This window comes from Lepisosteus oculatus, chromosome 8 (assembly GCF_040954835.1).
Source record: "Lepisosteus oculatus isolate fLepOcu1 chromosome 8, fLepOcu1.hap2, whole genome shotgun sequence".
Taxonomy (NCBI): domain Eukaryota; kingdom Metazoa; phylum Chordata; class Actinopteri; order Semionotiformes; family Lepisosteidae; genus Lepisosteus; species Lepisosteus oculatus.
In genome coordinates this window covers 17,494,362-17,514,086 of record NC_090703.1, presented here as the reverse complement: position 1 = coordinate 17,514,086, position 19,725 = coordinate 17,494,362, and the positions used below count along the sequence as shown (strand labels likewise).

The following is a 19,725-nucleotide window of genomic DNA, read 5'->3' as shown; positions in this document are numbered from 1 at the left end:
TGTTCCTAAAATAACTCCATTAAGAAGCTCTGTGCAGTGAACTTTGGATCAGTTCACAAATTGACTACTGTATATTGCTTGCCTAATATGCCTGTATTTTTTTTAAAGTTACACAACCTGCATCACCTTTTTGGTGCCTGTGTGCAGCCATTTTATTTTGTCTGCTTTTAAATTTCAGTTGCAAAACACAACATAGACAAAGGGTCACAAGTACCTTTAGTAGTGCTGCTCAGCAATGATTGAGTGGTGTGTGTCTTGTATGGCCTGAAGTATTGTACATACTTTTGATCAGATTCCTACAACCACCAGCAACCAAAAGACACAAATTGAAGATCTCTGTTCAGGGCAGAGGTAGTTTTGGTCTTTTTGTGGTGTCCTTAACTGTGCTTAGCGTAGATTGGATATCTATTTCCTATATCTTAAAATAATTTTAAAATCAAAAACATGTTCTTTTGAAAGTGATCCATCAGTTTAGCACTCTATCGTGAAATCTCCAGTTTTCCATAACTGACTTATGATTTACTGCCCATTTTCCAAACCAAAGTCTCAAAATTTTGATCACATTCTATAAAGTGAGTTGAAGGTTTGGCTCTGTGAGTTTTGTGGTTGAATTCAAATTACCACTCACCTGGTAATTTATTCCTCAGGTGTCAGTCAAGGTACTCTGTGTACACAAAGTTGTTGGCTTGCCTTTAACATTGTGGAAAATTCATCTTTGGAAAACAAAGCTGGTATTTCATTCACATTTCAAGGTGACAGAATATACTGATACATACAGTATATAATCATTCCGGAACTCAGAGGCCCTGTCTTGGCAATAAGTATCAAGATGAATAATTGTGCACAATAGACCTTCCATATAGAGTTTAGCATCATTTTTCAAGTCAAGGAGTAACATTTAAAGCAGGGGTTCCCAGCTTTAATCTTCAAAGTCTGGAATCCAACAGGTTTTTCTATGCATTTTTCAGTAAATAGTCATCACTTGCAAAGTGGTGAATTGATTAATCTTGATTAATCTTTGACTTAATTAGACCAGTTTACTCCTTCATCGCAGCTTTAAGGTCTTAGTAAAAAAACAACACTGTTTTCTGAACCTTGACAACTAGGGTTGGGGACCCCCAATTTCAAACAAATTTAAAGTGTGTATGGGAGTATAAAAAAATCTTACCAGACCTTTTTTAGTTTTTTCTATTTTCACAGTTTATGGAGGTTTATGTTTCAACGCATGTACAGTACAGTATGGCTGGGAAATTTTCATTTCATTCCTGGCAAAACAGGAATACCTCTCTTGAGAATTGTAGCCTGCCAACGTCTCTGAAATTACACAGTCTCTCTTGGCAACACCTTGGTACTCTGCAAATACATCAGAGGCGTATGGCACACCTGTAATAACAGAGCAGCGTGCTCAGGAGCTTCAGACTTGGTAGTGAAGTGTGTGGTTAAACTTTCATTTTCAAGGTCTACTGGCAAGAGGAAGAAGGTTTCTTCTTACAGGCCACAGTAGCTCCAGAGCTGGATAGGAGGGTTAGTAGAAATAGGTCCTCCAGCACTCAGTGCACCGTTATTAAATTTTAAAATTGCCCCTGTAGCCCATCATTCAAAACATAAAATGGACTTGTTACAAAAGCAGATGGAAAATATGAGGAGGTCTGGAAAGTAGCTTCAGGGAATGTGAGGAAATTGAATGCAGTATGAATTGAATTTTTTAATGTTGCTTGTACAGATCTGTCAATTTTCCTATGTATTCTCTGGTGACAAAGAGCACTAAACATTAAATAGTTATGGTTTACAGTAAATAAGGCAGAGCTGACAGACGTTGTAACACAGTTCTTAGGATTACTGATACATCAACATGATGCCAATAGGGAATTATGAAAAGTTCCTAATACCTGCCCTCCAAAATAAAATAATAAAGTACTACTACAGTAGATCTTCATGTTTTTAACATTTTTAACAATGAGCATATTCATTGCCTTAAAAAGATGTTTAAAATAATTTGACGACTAATTATTTTTGAAGACTGAACAATTTAAGTAGCAATATATGGACATTGCACAGTATACAATACTAAAAGGCACATTTTGGAAAGGCCTGTTGGTAGCAGCCATTGTCACCTTGTAGTCTGATTTCATCACATCTCGGAAGCTCAACAAAGCTGAGCTGATCTGTACTGAGATGGGAGACCTCACCAACTCCCAGTATGGTAGCAATGTGAATTATGCTGTAGGAAGATGAGGCTAGTCGATCATTTAAGATACCATGGTAATGCTGCTATTCCTGGTGTCCATGTGAAATTCCTTTCAGGGTTTATACAAACTGGTCTCCCTCAAATTCCTGTTGAATTCAATGAGAAGTGAGAATTCAATGAATGTCTCGCTTCTCCCCTGATGTGCTGTGGAGTGGGACTTTTGGCACCTAATGGTGGCCAGTGGTGAATGAAGTGGATCCTTATTTGGGATGACAGCAGAATTTAGCCAGGACACCCAGGGATGATATACCTACTTGTTTTAAGTGCAATAAGATCTGTAAATGATCGAGGAGTAATGAACTTTGAACATCTCATCTTAAGGACAGAACATCCTATAGCACATTGTCCTCAGTCACCATACTAAGACATAAGTCCAGATGGAAAAATGCCACCATCTTGGCTGTATCAATAAATGCTTGAGAAGAATCACTCTTCAGATACATTACAAGGAAAAAAAAGTATTATGATTTATTGATTGATGCAAAAATGGCACTGCAGCTTGTTTCCATTTTGGAAATATCAGGTTAATTATCACACTGCTGCATTTAGGCCAATCATTAAGTTTAGTCTGTTTTAAATGTTATTATTCTTCTGTCATGCTCTCAGATTTGGAGTTATATTTGTGTGTAGTTTATGTACTTTTAAACTAGGGAGGTTTTCTATAGCATTTAACATCTAAAGAGCTCATTCTTGTGGAAAATGTAATGTATGAGTTTGAATTGGGTAAGTAATGCTTTGGGGAATGTCATGACTGTATTGAGCTCTCAAATGGCTTAAAAGTAAAATGTCCTTAAAGTAAAATACCACAAAATATGAAAATAAGTAATAGCATGACACCTGCATAATAGTGTTTGGAGTATTTCCCTCATATCGTGCATAAGGGTTTATTTGACCCTAATTTGTTAATTCTGCCTCTGGAAAAAAAAATACAGCCATAGCTTTAAATTCTACTTCTTTCAAATACATGCAGTATAATAACATTTCCTTTCAGATACAGCTAAACAAGGTACAGTATTTGTTTTGTTGTTGTTCTTTTCCCACACAGACTGTGTTCTTTTGTTTGTGTCCTGTTTATTATTTCAGTGCAGGTTTTGTTTATCTTTTTCAGCAGGGTAGCAAAGACCTGATAGTCATGAAACATTACTGCAGTGGTGATTGGCCAATTAGGTGTCTGCTTTTACATGTGGTTTGTTGTTTGGTCTGATATTCTGGTAGGTGCCTCTGGCATGACTCTTAAAATGAAAATCATAAAGGCCTCCAGTCCTCAGGCTTGAAATTAGTGTTACAGTAAAAAACAGGCTTATAAAAACCGTGCCCATATAGAACCAAGATATCACAGGAACAGGCATTCCAGATGGTTTTCAAAACGTATAGTACAGCTGAACACTTTGAGTATAAAAATCATCCTATACAACCTCGTCATTGGAGGAGAAAATTAAAAATAGACTTAGAACAATCCAGTCTTTTTTTGTTACTGTTTTCACAGTTACTTTTCCTTTTTATGAATGATCATCTTTCCTTTCTGGAGGATATTTAAGATTTTGTTAGTATTTTCAGGGTTTTTTTTCTCAACAAAGAGGGCAGTTTTCAGCCCTCAACTGTGCCACAGAGTACCATAAAATTGTAAGATTATTATGCTTTTGATTAAAAGCACAGACTAAGCACTATTGGAATAAAAAGCTCTAGTCCAAAGATTATTGTGTTAAAATAGTTTGAAGAGAATCAGCTTCTAGAGAGAGCAAATATTTCAGAGAAAGATCAAGATTGATTTTCAATGCTCTTCCATAAAACCTGTGGACAAGTCAGATGTTACTTAACTCTAACCTCATTTCGCTTTTGAAGGCTGTTCTGTCATTTGTTATGTACAGAGGATCTCGAACTCTCAAAGGAGTTTGGAATTTTCACCATGTAAAAACATTCATCATTGTTTATTGCCATCACTTATCTGTTGATCATAGGGCACCTGCTGGGAGTTTTGTAATGTTCTTTTCCTCAGAAAAAGGATTCTTTCTCAGAAAAGATTTCACAAGGACAAGGAGATCCTTGTGGAATCTTACACTAACTCCACAGCATTATTCTTGGAAATAAGAAAAACTGGAAAGTCAGCCTTTTTCTTCCAGTACAATTTTCTTTTTAGTATGTTTAACCTTACAAAGGGTGTCAAAAAAAAAGTAACAGACAAATCCTATTGTTCTGCGTGATAAGTATTTAAGATAGAGCAGACTTATGTTTTATGGTCTTGTCACCAGGAGAGTCCTCATTCTGTGTTTTAAGCTCCTTGGTCATTATAGAAGAAATGCTAAACACATTTTGCAGTGGAAAAAGCAGCTCAAGCAGATGTTGATCTGTAGTTCATGCTGAACTTTGGTGTGCTCTGTTGCGTCAGTAGCATGTTTTATGGGTGCTAGTACATGGCTGAAATAGTATTTAACAGAGAATATTGAGCTATTTAATGTTTTGCAGACTGTGAGCAGTGAATGGTGTTATGTTATCTGGGTTTATTGTTTTTGAATTAATAGCTTTTGGCAGACTTACTGGTTTGTTTTTTTGCACCAACACACTTTGTAAACACAAGCTACTGTACATATACAGGATTTTCAAGCCAAAAGAGGAAAACAAAAGCTATTTTGAGGCCAAACTCTCTCTTCCTGAGATTGGGGTCATGGATAAGTGTTTGAACAGTTCCTGATTACAAGACAAGAGGCCATTGCAGAGAGAAGATTTTTTTTTCATTGCTTCTTCTGGAGCCTATCTACTCCTGGGAGTACAACTGCGCTGCTGTAGTTGATTGCTAGATTTTGTGGTTGACTGGTGTTCCTGGTCTGCAGGTCCTGACGTACAGAGGGACTGAATCAATCAGAATTACAGAACAGTGCCTCATAAGTGGACTTACCCCGTCGTTGGCACTTCATTGAATCCAGCCATTGCTTTACACTTTTTTCTCTTTCAGTATAGTGAAACAACCTTCCTTTTTATCTTAATACACAGCTGTTCTCCTTATTGGAAGTAAAAAAGTCAGTTCACAACATTATTGACAGGTGATGTATTGACAGTTCTGTTACTTATATGCATCACCCCATTTGTTTTTTTATGGTACAAAAACATTTAATATGTTTGATTTCAACTGCCTTTACCAATTGAAAATGCTGATTCATTTTCTGCTTTCACTTGTACTTAAGTTCTTCTGTGTCGAATTTCAGCACAGAACCTACAAAAGTTGCTCTGGATATGTATTAGTCTATCTTAACTGGTTGTGTTTTAGGCAACTTATGTAGGAACATATGTACAGTAATGACTTTAACATATGAACAGGTTAAACAGTCTTGGAATGCGCTCTCTTCCTTTCATTTTCCTCAGGGCTGAGTAATGCATTGAAATCATTTAGGTGCTGAAACCTCTAGCAGACTGACAGGATGTAACTGGAGCTAAGTTATGAGACTATATTGGTGGTCACTCACAGATTTTTCCTGCTTTCCATACTCTACACCCAGAGAAAGAATGTTTGAAACTTTTTGGCAGTTTCAGCCAAAAATAACAAATAATAAATTGTCCTTACCTGACTTAATATTGAGATTGAATCAAAATGTACTGAATATAAAAAACATAACATTGCAATATTATTCACAAAGTCATCAGGAAGAAAACAATAATATTTTTGTAGCAGGTGCCCATTATTGAACATGACATGACATGGGTAAACAAATTTAAGCTGATTAACATGTGACACGAAGAGGGCTGGATAATATACAGTAGTGTCTACTATGAGAGTCACTGGCTAGGTTGAAGATCCTGTCTTGTGGGATTCTGTCCCATCTCACTCTTGTGAAACCTGGATAAGCCCGTGCCAGTTTACTGGTCTCACGTTATCCCAGCTCATCCCACAGATAATAGTTAATGGGACTCAAGTCTGGTGAATAAGGCATACATCCACAGAATAACTGTCATGTTATCACTTTCCAAGAAAGTCATTGTTCCACAAGCAGCAAGAAGATGCACATTGTCCTGCTGGAATGTTGTCACGCTCAAATGAGCACATAGGAAGTGAAGTCTCAGAGCTTGATTGTGGGCGGAGGGGCTGTAATCTAAAGAGGACTTAGCACCACTGCTGGGTAGTCTACCTGAGGTACTGCCCCAACATAATGATGACATTACTGGCAAAATTTTCCAGGTTCCCATTAAAAGACAGGAGTCTATCTCAGAAGTTAAAATAAGTTTTTATTTCATGTGCATGGGACACAGAGAATGTTTCTCCGTGTATTTTTCTCAAGGTGATTCAATTAGAACAGTCCTTAAATATTTTTCTGTGATCAATCACGCTTCCTTTTGCTTATCAGCTTGGCACCGTTTCAGAATTGCACACATCTTCCTCTTCCAAAGATAAGTTCTTTTAACACAATTGATTAGTTTTGTAGCACGTGTTCCTACAGTTTATAACACAGTATAGAATTACATAGTAGCCCTTGTGTCCTGCATTCTTCCATTCCAGTTCAAACCAGTGTGGTATGTCCACCTTATTAAATACTTCCGCTTCAACAGAAATAGTATGTACAAGGTTTACAGAGACCCCTCAGAAACATGATCTTTTGATATGGAGGGTTGCTGTGAATTTTCCCAGGTTAGACAATCAACAGATCATCTTACCCACAGTGTCTAATCACCACACTCAATAATGTTGTGGTTTAGTGCTTATGCTAAGAGGTCACTGCAGTGTATCACAGTTAGTCACAAATTTTCTTTAAAAAATGCATGTATAGTGTTTCTTTTGGTACTCAGTATATTTTGTATATTCAATGCTCAAATGTTTTTTTATTTTAAAATGTTTTTTCTTGTTTTTATGGCTCGTGGATTAGTGTGTTAATTTATCCTTGACTCCAAGAGATAGGGATCCATAGGGATAATCAGTATTAGGTAGCGTGCTGGTTTGTTACATGTACTTATAATATTACAAGCTGAAGAGCACAAAACCAAGATGACATATGTGGATGTTTTTCTTTTCTTCCCTTGTGATAGTTGCAAAAAAAGCTAAGATTTGTGTGAGTCTTAAATGTGAAATGTAAATGTGAAAATATTTCACAGGAGTACCTAGTTATCAGATTAAACATAAAATTTAATTTACAGTGCACTTGTAGCTGAGAAAAGGCATTGTTTTTTTTTTGTTGTTGTTTCTGTGTTGGAAGTAGGATGGCTTCTTGACTACCCAGTTTCGAATGCTCTGCCATTTTTTAGCACTATAACTAGAAAATAGAAGCCATAATTTTCTACAGGAGGGGACTGTTACTACAAATGAAACATGCCCTGCCATCTCTTCATTACAATTACTCCATTCATCCAGAAGGTACTACCTCTGATCTTGGAAAGACATCTTCCTACAGCCTTAAGCACAACTGTGTGGGCTGCCCAGCTTGCATTATATTTCAGGTTTGGTTTAAACAGCTGTCCTGAAAAAAGTAAATGACAGATCTACCTGAATTAAAGTGTCAGCAAAAGAGGTCATTTTCTGCATGCCTTTCCTTTCTAACTTTGATTCAACTTCCTCTGACCCCCCACCAAAAAAAGATGAGTAAAGTAAATTGTTTTTCTGACTGTTTTCATGTCCCACATTCTCCAGTGGCACATTCTTGTTGTAACACAGATGTTTAGGAAAGGCTGGACACTTGCAAAGCTATTAAATTCTGTAAGATATTTCATGCTTTGTGTAAATTTAAACAGATTATAAAAAGCAGTAGTTGGCATAGTACTTTCAGATTTATTTTCATTTTGTACAGGCAGTGGGATGAAACTGATACTTTTTCTATGTAGCCACAGTGCTTTTTGTAACCAATTGATTGCTTGGGGGAAAGAGTTAAAATGAACGTTTTTTGAAAAGATGGATGAGTGAGGACTGTATATTTTCACCTTATTTGAAGTCATTTTTTTTGTATGAAAAGGCATTCCCCAGTGGGCGATGCTGTAGCGATTAGACCTGCAATTAGCCCTGGTCAGACCGTTGCAATTGATCATCCCCATTGATTGATCTGTTGTACACAGCAGTTAATGCATCACTCTGCACGTCTGTACCATTACTCGCTGACGTCCATCAGACTGGGCTGAAGTCCAAGACCACAAAATCATTCCGATGACGGTTCTCATCTGCTGCATTCTCCTGTGGCACGTTAATACTGTAACACAGATGTTTGGGAAAAGTTGGACACTTGCACAACTATTGAATTTTGTGATATTTCATGCTTCATTTAAATTTAAACAGAAATTATATAAACTATCTGCTGGCACGGTGCCTCATGGTTTATTTTCATTTTGTATACGCACTGAGGTGAAACTGACACTTTTGTTTCTAGCACAGCAGTTTTGTGTGCTAGTTGATTGCATGGGAAAAATGGTTTACTATTACCCTACATATTTTAGTTGGAATTGAAATACGTTTTTGTCTCATGGTCTAACTTCAAAGCCGGAATCATCACTACTATGGTCTTCTCTGGTAAATGCTAAATTCAGCTACAGTATATTGAAGCATTCAAACATCATTGAGCTCAGCTAGTGTACATGTTGTAGTTTTAATTAGTCTTAAAAAGTGACAAAGGCCTGACAGATTGTTGCGCAGAATAAATGTATTAGAAGGTAGTATGGTGGAATATTTTTAGTTACCGTTAATCTTTTTTTTTTAATCCATGAGTGAACTCAACAACCTCTAATCTCAGTTTGATAAATGTTATGTTTGAGCCACTATAATTACTATGTTCCAACAGTTGATTGGCAATTTGTTCCTCGTATGCCAGTTAAATCCCGTAAATGGAAAGACTTTCTGTGTTGAGCAGTAACCTTAGTATGATTTTTGGCTCTGCAGTATCACTGATGGAGAGGTTGTCCATAACAGCTGTTAGGATAATGTTAATTTACACCAAAATAATCAATTTTACTCTTCCTTCTTGTACTATGTTTGGTCAAGCAGAGTGCAAATGATGAAGGAAGATGATCTTGGGCATGTGACTAAGTACAGTATATGTCTGTGTCTCAGTCAGTATATACTGTACAGTATGTGTGTAAGCTTATTCTGCCTGAGCGAATTCAGCCTGCCTGCAGAGCTTCTGGTAGTTGCTGAAAGCGAAGGCTCAGTGTCTCCCTGTTTTGTGCAGACCATTAGTTTCTGGTCTGTTGTGTAGGAAAACCCCACATGTTAAAGACAATCTATAGAAAGAGGGCTGCATTCCAACCTTGCCATTACCGGAGATTTTAATAAAGACCCCAGGGGGGCTCTGCCTGTGCAGTGTGCAGAGCTGGAGCTCCTGTAGTAGGATTACTAAAACAGACTAGGTGCCAGGAGGCAGTTCAGAAATAGTGAAAGAGAAATCTGTTTTCTGGGATAAATGAATTGCTTCAGCAGCCTACTCCAATGATGCTGTCAAAAAGAGCATTATTAAAAGGAAATTGTTTTGAAATTATTTTTCTCCTGGTCCTTAAGGAATGGTGTTTTCTGAAGATTTTATTCCTCAGATGTTAAGTTACAATAACACACCACTTAAAGATGGGGTTTATGTGTACAGTATATACAACATGCATTAACGATCTGTGTATTACTGCCATCTTCACCTGGTTTTACTCTGAGAGAACCGTTAACACAAGCTGATCTCCATTCTTTAGGAAATAAAAATGCATTTTTTGGCAGAAAAATAGCTACCTCCACAAGTGGCATACACTGACTTCAGTTGAAATATTATTATTATCTATAGAGTCTTCTATTAAGAACAGCTAGATCACATTTATTAACCATTGTAAGTAAAGATAATATCATACTATACTTTGCCTTACTTCAACATGTAGAATAATGCCCCGTATCAGTCACATCAATTTGAGTTACCAGTAAAGATATCACTGTTGTGTTTTTACTGTTATTCTTACTTGTTATCCCCAAAAAAGAAGAATATGAAGATCGGTAGTCAGATTTTTCTCTACAGTATATGTACCTTCATTTTAAATGCTTAACTTTCATTGTATAAGTCCATTTCTCACTGTGGTGTAACAGCAGTCACAACACAATGCTGGGATAACTTTCCTGTGTACTGGACACTGTTAGAATAGCTGCCATCCTTTTCAAATTATCACAACACGATACCAAAGAAATACTTAAAATATAAATCTTGCCATGGGTGTGTTGTTGTATGCCCTATGATGGACTGGGATCCCATCCAGGGTGTATCCTGCCTTGCGCCCGATGCTTGCTGGGTAGACTACAGCCACTCTTATACCATGTACTGGATAATGCAGTTAGAAAATGGATCTTGCCTACATCATGTACATTAAGTGAAACCTGCCTTAGGTTACAGTTTCTGTTCAGATAGTATAGAAAATGTTCCCATCTGTGTGTATCCACATTTTAGTTACTTTTAGTTAATCCTTCAGCAAGCTATTAACATTTTCCGTTTTGATTATATAATAGGATTCCTGAGTGATGGAGTTTGTGGGGAACAGCAATTTAGCAGCACTGGACTATAGTTATACCATGTCTGATGCTTCTTGTTGGTCTCTTAAAAGCAGCCCATGTTCTTATTTGTTGCCTTTCTACAGCCTAAGACCTATAGAATTATCCCAAAAACTGTTACCATGATCAACATTAGAAAATTTTGCCCTCTCACTTTAAAAATGCCATCCACCCATTTTTTTTCCTCCAAACATACATGTGAGCATATAACATATAATATTGTTTATTTAGACAGAGTAACAGAGGAACAAAAGTTGCAGAACAAATGAATCATGATGTCAGTTAATTTCCTGAGTAAAGCAATTTCAGATTCTTTTCTCCACTGAATCCTTCCTGATTTTTGATGACAATGAAATGGAGATATTGGACTTGATTCAATAGAGCCTTTAAGAAAAGTATAGCTTGCCGCATTATAAAAGAAAAACTACAGTATTAAAGGTTTCATTTAGCTGTTGAAAGCTAAGCTTTTCTGGTTTATGACCATGCCCTCTTCTGCTCTGTGGTGCTGCTTTCAGTAAGCTGGTTCATTTTTTCCCAGAAACTCTAGATGACACAGTATATCTCTGCCATTATGATCGATTCTAAATTATGAGGCATGGTTGTGCCTTGTCAAGTGTTCACATATTTAAATTTTATATTTACAGATTGAGTCATCATATCTTTTAAATTTTGATAGGCAAGTTCTCAAAATGCAAATAAACATACTGTATAGCTTATTTATAACCCTCTTAAAGAAAAAAGGCCCTTGTTAAATTCTGCATGATTAGTGCAGATATGAAAATAACTATTTTTTTTAACTTTGTTCAGGATTACCTGGCCCACATTATTGATACAAGTGACCTGCCAATCCGACCTGAGCAAGTCTGTGCCCTGTTTGGAAACATTGAGGACATCTATGAATTCAACAGGTAGGTGCAATTTCATGGTGTTGCAGCTGAAGAAAAATGGTTCACATTATTTTCCCCCTTTTCATGGTTTCTTAATTCAGTGTTTAAACCTGGATCTAGTCAAAGATATTATCCATCACAGTTGTCATAGTTGGTTGCCTGTCTTTTCGTACTTTGAAGACTAACAAATGGATTTTACTTTAAAATGGTCGCGTTCCCCATTCACAGTAGGCTGCAGTTAAGTGCTTAGAACTTCTGAATTTGTAACCCCAGATAGTAAGCTAAATGGATTTTACCCAGTGGAAGGTGGAAAGGATAATACAAATCCTAATCAATTGTTTTGTTTGTAATTTTGTTTTGTTTTGTGGAGTGAGACTTACAGTACTACTCTTTGAATTAATATTGTTTTACTCTTTTCATTTTGATTTAAAGTGTCATTTAAACATGAAATTCTTACTGATTATGTCCTTAGATGACATTACTTGGTTTGTGTTGCCTCTAGATGACAATGCTTTGAATTCATAGATGACTCAGTTCACTTTTTCTGTATGTCAAGTGCTAAAAATTCATGAGCTGTCTCTTATCGTATTAACAGGACATTAGTGAGACAGAATCTACGAAGCATGATGTTCATTCAGAAACATTCATTCAAAGCACCGTGTAAAGGGCTATGTAGAGGTACAGCAGTTGATTAATGATTCAAAGCCCAGGGTAAAAGAGGGAAACCAAATTTACTGAAAGCAAGGAGTTCCACACAGGTGTGACTCAGGCAAGAGTTAAGCAAAGGGCATCCCAGCACGCTTACGTGTCATTCATAGAAATGCTCGTGTAGCTAAAATTTCTGGATGTCCCTCATTTACCCAGGATGATTTTTTTGCAGAATATCTTGGATACATCTTGCAGAATAAAGTAGTTATGTTTTATAAAAGCATTTTTTCTTTGCTTTTTTCCAAGGTAAGAGTAAAACAATAGGTAGCCTGAGTAGATGGCCATGCATTCTTCAGTTTAGCCCTGTTAGATCCCTAGCCAAGGTTTGTGTATTTACTGCACAGCTATGTCACCGAAGTACGATAAATCTGTGCCAGAGTGGTTTCTTAAAAAATAAATAATGTGGTTACATTCCTTGCCAAGACAATTTTTACAGTTGCTGGAGAAAATTAAAACAAAGCTGTTTGTTAAAAATAAGTCCTTTCCTTAGCAATAAAATTTAAATGTGTTCATCTTTCATCTGCACATGATCTGAAAGCATTAAAAAAATCTTGAGCCACAAAATGGCCATGTAGATCACAGGCAACAATTACCTCCCTGGCATTGCGTTCATGCCTTAGTTTTTAGCTCCATTTATAAGTGTGATCTACAGTAGTACCTCTATCGAATAAGATCAGGAACAAAGCAAAGTCAGAACCTTTGTCCTGATCCTTTCAGAACCTTTGGGTAGAAACAGATTGTTGGTTTCTGTCTTTTTTTCACAGTTTATGTTGTTGCTTAAAAGTACAATATTTGAGGCTACTGAGAGCCCTAAGAATATAACACAAAAAATTGCAGCTGCTGCACATACTGCATTTTTAAAAGATGAAATGAAGGAAGTGTAATAGGACACATATAAACGTTACACGTGGCAGCTTCTTATTGCTTCATGTGCTGGTTTGCACAACATGAATTTAGCTTCCTTTTACGCTTCCTGGCAATAACTCTATAAAGTGTTCAGAGATATTTTTTATTAAGGTGGCAATATTCACAATGACATAGCAGATATTTACTTTTAGCAGGAAAAGTCAATCCTGGTCTTCAAGGCTACATTGGTTTCAGGACTTCAGCTCAGATCCTAATGATCCTAATGTTCCAGGTCTTAATCAGTTGCTAATTGAAAGGTGCCTTTAAGACTTGCATGAGTCTGGCACTCAAGCACTAAAGTTGAATATCCCTTCCATTGCATACCTACCATGCAATTAGTAGCACTTTAAACAACAGAAAAGTGACATGAACTATACTTTAAACTAGCAACTTTAGTGCCAGAGAAGGTCAAGTCATGCATTAAATTACATTTTCTGCTGTTTGTGTTTTATCTACTCTCATCTGTTTGCCTTTAGTGGAGTCAGCACTGTATTAGACATTTTCCTCTCTTTAGAAAACCATTTCCATTTCCACATGCCATACTTTTTGTAGTACTGATATCTGTGACATGAAACATCACCATTTCATGAACGCAGTTCATACCAACACTAGGGCAGAAGGAGTCCAGCCTTCTGTGTATACCGTGTATACTGTGTTAGTGCTTCAGTTTGCCCATGAGACAGAGGCCAGGAATGTTATTTCCTGTTCATTTAGTCTATTGACGTTTTTTGTTGTTGTTTTCATCCTCCATTTTTATTTCTACCCTAAAGGAAGCATTTCTTTGTTTTGGTTTGAGATGGTAAGTAAGGGAATGGTTTGACCTTGATTCAGCTCCAGCTGTGCATGCTGATATATAGTGTGTATTTGATGCCAGTTTGCAGTTTGTTCCTTTGCTGTGCTTTTGTGGATTTTCTTCTCTTTATGGTTTTAACTAGAAGTACCATTTTGCAACTGCCCTCTCCATATGTATTCTATTTGAGGTTACCGTTTTGGAGGTTTGGGTTCAGTTGGACCAGCCTAAAACAAACAAACCAATGTCTTTGTATGGAGCCGAAGAACTACAAAAGACTGTCTCAAAGGCAAAGTCAAAATTAAATTTCAACCGCTTGCTCATTAAAAGTTATTAGATGGGCTTTTTTAGAAAGACGTCACTTATTTTAATCTTTCATTTTGTTACCAGCACATTTTCAATTTTATTTTGTAATTGTAATGATGTTTTTTGTTTCACTGTCAATAATTAAATAAAATAAACAAAAACAAAAAATAGAAACACAGATAATCACAACTGGAAAAATGTGTGTATGATAATGGTTTATTAATGACAGGGGTCTATATGAACATTAAATGAGCAATTTAGTTATTCCTATAAGATTATAACCTTTTTTGTGGTACTGGTTAGTTCTTTAAAGTCATCTTAGTAATGTAAGGTGGCAGCAGATTGGTTAATGAGAGCATTATATTATCTTCATACAAAAGCTGAAGAAAATGGCTCAACATAGCTCTAAAACGGAGCACCACTCTTGAAAGAATTTTGCATGCTCTGAACAGGAGAACACGAAAGCCTCTTTTTACATGCCCATAACACTCATTTTAGTGTTTGTAAAGATAACGTTTTCTTGTATTTTAAAGCTTTTACAGCCACCTTTCTAAATTTAACAACATCTTAAAGCTATTTTGCTGCTATGCAAAAGCAATATGAAGGTAGAAGGTGTTTTTATAGTAATTTGTGGTCCAGTATATTAATTTAAAAAATACTATCCCTATTCCCTGCCTGTAGTATAATCTCTTCCACTCTCCAGAATGAGATTTATCCAATCAGATGCCAATTACTATACATTCAGTCATGTATCTCTTCACTGTGGCTGCATACTCAACTAGTGTGAAGCAACGGAATACCAAATACATAGGAATACCCCCCAAAACTTCGCTCAACCCATTTTTTAATTTTTTAATTTTTTAATTCATTGTGTTATTTTACGGTGTTCATGTCTGTTCAGTGTGTTATATGTGGAAAGAAAGCATAGTTGTGATGTTTCTTTCCAAATACTTTTCAGAATGTGTACATGTACAATAATAATCAATATTTGCAAGTCCTAATAATCCCTACCTCTTATTTATCTCAGCACATTGAAAAAGTTGACCCCATTCAGTGTTATTTGTGAATTCCTTTCCCTATCCTGCCTAGAGATATAACAAAGCTAACTGTGTATAGTAGGCCTCTTATGGCAAAGTCTCTCTCCTAGTTTGACAAGTGCATTCAAATACCACTCATCAAGTGGTTGACCATTTGGCATTGTGAGTATGACTCCTGGCTGGGCTGTGCAGATGTGGCTTCATCTACATACACTGCATACTGAACGATAGATATTCCATCATATGAGGTAGGAATCTGTGGCAGTGCCAGTACAAAATCTGCACTTTGAACTTCCTAGCTCTGTTTTCAAGCATTTTGTACCATACTTCATAACTAACAATGATTTTAATTTTTTAAAAATGGGTTATGGTTTATTTTAAATAAGTAATTGCTGTGACATGTCATGCCTGGGTTTAGCTGAATTGTGCTTTCCTTATGTTCCATCACGTGATTCTGTGATTTATGAGATTTAAAAATAAAAAGAAGCAACAATGCAGAATGGTTGTTGAAAATAACAATTATAATTAATAACAATGAATAACTCTTCATTATCCTATTACTTTAGCTTTTCCTCTTTCCTTGCTGTGCATCAGTAAAATATACCACAGTTTATCTGTACACTCACAGTAAATATGGATAAAAACAACTGAGCTTACTTTTAAAGCATTTTGTAAAAATTTGAATTATATCTTTGCTACTAAGGTATTTAATACCAGTTAACAATAGCTTTTCGTGGATGATTTGGTTTAATAAATACATAGTAATGGACACTGTTTTTACATACATATATACATACAGAGCCTTGAAAAAGTATTCAGTCAAATGCACAGTTGCACATTTTCTTTGTTTTAAAGCTTGCTGTCATCAAACTTTCAAGTAGTGATTAATACTTGTTATATATACAACCTAGTCCACGCATTCAAAGCAAATGTGAGATGAGATGGGAGAAAATGTCCTTGGGTCAACTATCTCAGTCATTCCACAAAATGTTCATGGGTCAACAATATCCCAGTCACTCCACAAAGGAAGTCTGTATGGAACTGAAAAAATATATAGGGTTTGCAGTAATGTACAAAATTAACAAAGTATTATGGTAAAATTTGACAAAATTAGAAAACTTTTTGGTCTAAATGGAAAGCATTTCATCTGATGCCTCAGTTACTGTAGTCAACACCATCAATACTGTCAAGCATGGTGGTGGCAGCAGTGTGTTATAATTCTACTTCTAAGTAGTTGGGACTGTGAAGCCTGTTAAGATTAATGGGAATGCAGATAAACCAAAGTACTTGCAAATCTTATTGGACAACCGACTTCAGACTTAACATTGGCACAATTAAGCAGGACAGTGATCCAAACCACACTGGAATGGCTTGAGAATACGAAAGTGAATGTCCTTGAGTGGCCATTCCAAGCTCCTGACTTTAATCCTATTGTAGATCTGTGAAAACTGATGTCCATAAAGCAATTCCAGGAATGGGCCAGACGTTCACCAAACCAGTGTGTAAAGTTGGTAGATACTGTACATATCCAAAAAGACCCATGGCTATAATTGTTGCCAAAGGTGCTTCCACCAAATGTTGAGTTCACAGGTCTTATTAAGCAATTAACAAATACCATATTTTTCTTTTGTTTTTCCTATCTTCAGATTGAGCATTCAGCTTTTGAATTTAATATTTAGCTTAAAATTATGTATGCCTCATTTTGGCATTTTACAAAATGGGACACCACTAGAAAGGGTTTGAATACAGTACATTTGGAAGGAGCAACATGTGTACTGCAAACATATCAAATGGGTAGAACAATATTAGTGACAGATATATTGTAGAGTTAATGTTTCAAGTGCAGGCTCATACAGAAACAATATCCTGCTGTGGAAATAATTTTTGTTTTACATTGTGCAAATTTTTAATTAAGAGTTGGCTGTTGGTCCTGATATCTGAGTTGTAGAAGCTCAATTATATTTTTTAAAAAAGATCTGTGTGATTCATGGGCATATCATATTCTAACACTGTGTGACATTAATTATTTGTTTTCTTTTAAGTGAACTCCTACAGTCTTTGGATATGTGTGACAATGATCCTGTGGCTGTTGCAAGGTGCTTTGTACACAAGGTAAAGTTTTTTTTATTTCTCTGTCTAAAAGACTAAATGAAAGAGAAATTAATGCACTTGTGTTAATACACTACAGTGTAATTGAGAGTGTCATGAGTAACCTGTTACAGAGAAAATATACTGTAGTACTCATGTACAGTTCCGGACCACCATGAGGCGGTCTAATAATTTGAACAAAGAAGGCTAATATTTACGCAATTATTAAATTATAGTCACAGTGTTCCAAAAATGACATTCTTGTCCTGGAAAGTGTTCAAAGAAATATGACTAGATTAATGCCAAGTATCACAGATATGCCATTGCACAAACAGGTCCAAGAAAATGTGTCTTTTTGTCATCAGACATTGCCAGTATTCAGAATTTTCAAATGCTTTGGCAAAGTCTGCCTTACAAACTGCCTCACCAGTGACACGAGTCAGAAGTCAATATGTTAGTCACAAGGGAATATCAGGTGCATTTAGCGCTGAAAACAGGACGTATTTCTTTGGATAAAGTTACCTTTTTGGGAGCCTTCAAAAATGGTTAGCTATCAAAAAGAATATGCAACTTAGCTAAATTCCCACCTTTTGTTAATAATCCTTTTTATTTCTGTGTCCATACACTGTATTTTCCTGACTCTTTTTGCTCAGCTGCCTTATTGTCATTATGTTACAAAATGTTTGTTCTAGTCATGTGAAGATAAGATTCAGAATTATAATCTTACAATAAAGGGTGCCCCGAATCTGTGTTGATTCCAAAATTATACAAGCACAGAGAGTGTTGTTATGATTTGCGTTTTAACAGAAATTAATTTCACCATAAATTTAAAAAATTTCAGACAAGCAGGCTTTTACAAATGATTGATGCTTCTTTTCCCCTCTTTCCTTTTAGAGTGACTACTTTGATATCTACACTCAGTACTGCACAAACTACCCAAAGTAAGCAAATCCTGTAAAACAGACCTACAGTATTGCTTCAGAATGTAAATCCTGTGCCTTTGATTCTGATGAAGAGTTTTCATGTAGCATAATAGCAGACGACATCATGGCCAGAATGTATCACATGCGATCATTGCTTAGATGAATGTCTGTTCACAGTGATCCACAACATACCTTATAATTACCAAGCTGCTACAAGTAACATGAATTTCATTACAGACCCAAACTTTGGAAGTCAAGCAGCATAATACTTTCTGTATAATCCTGTTTCTAGTTCTGCAATTTTCCTTCAACTGCAGTGGATAAATTACTTTTACTCTAATCTTGTCAAAAACGTGACATGTATTGAGAAGCACTTAAGTTTTATATTTATGGAAGGATTTTTTTTTTGTATTTGTTTATCTCATCTTAAGCTGGTGTTCAGGATATATGATGCACAATACAGTAATGGAATCAACTTGCAGCTGTCTGCTTCTGCCACCTAGTGCTGAAAACTGTACATGCAAATACTTTCATACAGCTTTGCTGAAATAGGCTGCATAGATACACTGTATTGATCTCTATAAATATGATTTATATAATACGATAGAATTTTAAAAAGGATTAACTTTATCTAAAATACCCTTCCTATATTTCTTAATGTTTTTTTTTTCCCTGTGTTATTCTCTTACAAAACACTGCTTTTTATCATAATTCAGGATTACAGGAATATATAGCAGATAGGAAAGAGAAGCTTGACACAAAGCAATTTAATCAAAATGTGATAAGTTTTGTGATTTTCCTTCAATCCCCGGAAGCGCACACACTGTAGAGTATGTATGATTAAATGTAACTGATGTTTCAGTTCTGTGTTTCAGTTCATAGCAGCAACACTTGACATAAGTGTGCGTCAGTCTCAGACATGCCTGTGATTCCTTCTTTTGGCTTAGATCAGAGGAGCAAACATTGCAAAGGGATTTATTTTATCCTGTGATAAGTCACCTACATACTAAATCATCACACTATATGGCAGCCAATGTTACCTTCATATCCCTTTAAGCCAAGAAATAGGATAGAGAAGTCTTTAAACTGTTTGCACTGAGGGAGCCTCTTCCAGGATAGTGTCTTTTATTTTAAGGGTGAAACCAGAAAATTAGTTATTTGTCTTGATTAACATTTTCTGAAAATGAAATGTTAAGAATTCAATCCAAAACAAATTTTGAGTTCAATTATTGCATCTACAGATAGGTAAAGAGTAAAACTGCTTTTCACTTTTAAGATGTTAGTATTTACAGGCAGTGGACAAAAAAACTGAAGGAACCTGGGTAAATTAGGAATATTAAGCATATTGAAAGCATGGGA

General features: G+C 36.0%; 1 protein-coding gene across 5 annotated transcripts in view; it reads left to right on the top strand.

Annotated features, from left to right (window-relative positions):
- Positions 1 to 19,725, top strand: part of LOC102690677 (pleckstrin homology domain-containing family G member 3) — a 105,628-nt gene that overhangs the window by 60,809 nt on the left and 25,094 nt on the right. For all 5 annotated transcript variants that reach the window (XM_015350730.2, XM_015350732.2, XM_015350728.2 and 2 more), the window contains 3 exons: positions 11,529 to 11,629; positions 17,398 to 17,467; positions 18,338 to 18,384. In XM_015350730.2, the coding sequence (XP_015206216.2) occupies positions 11,529 to 11,629; positions 17,398 to 17,467; positions 18,338 to 18,384 (218 nt within the window). The remainder of the gene's footprint in view (positions 1 to 11,528; positions 11,630 to 17,397; positions 17,468 to 18,337; positions 18,385 to 19,725) is intronic.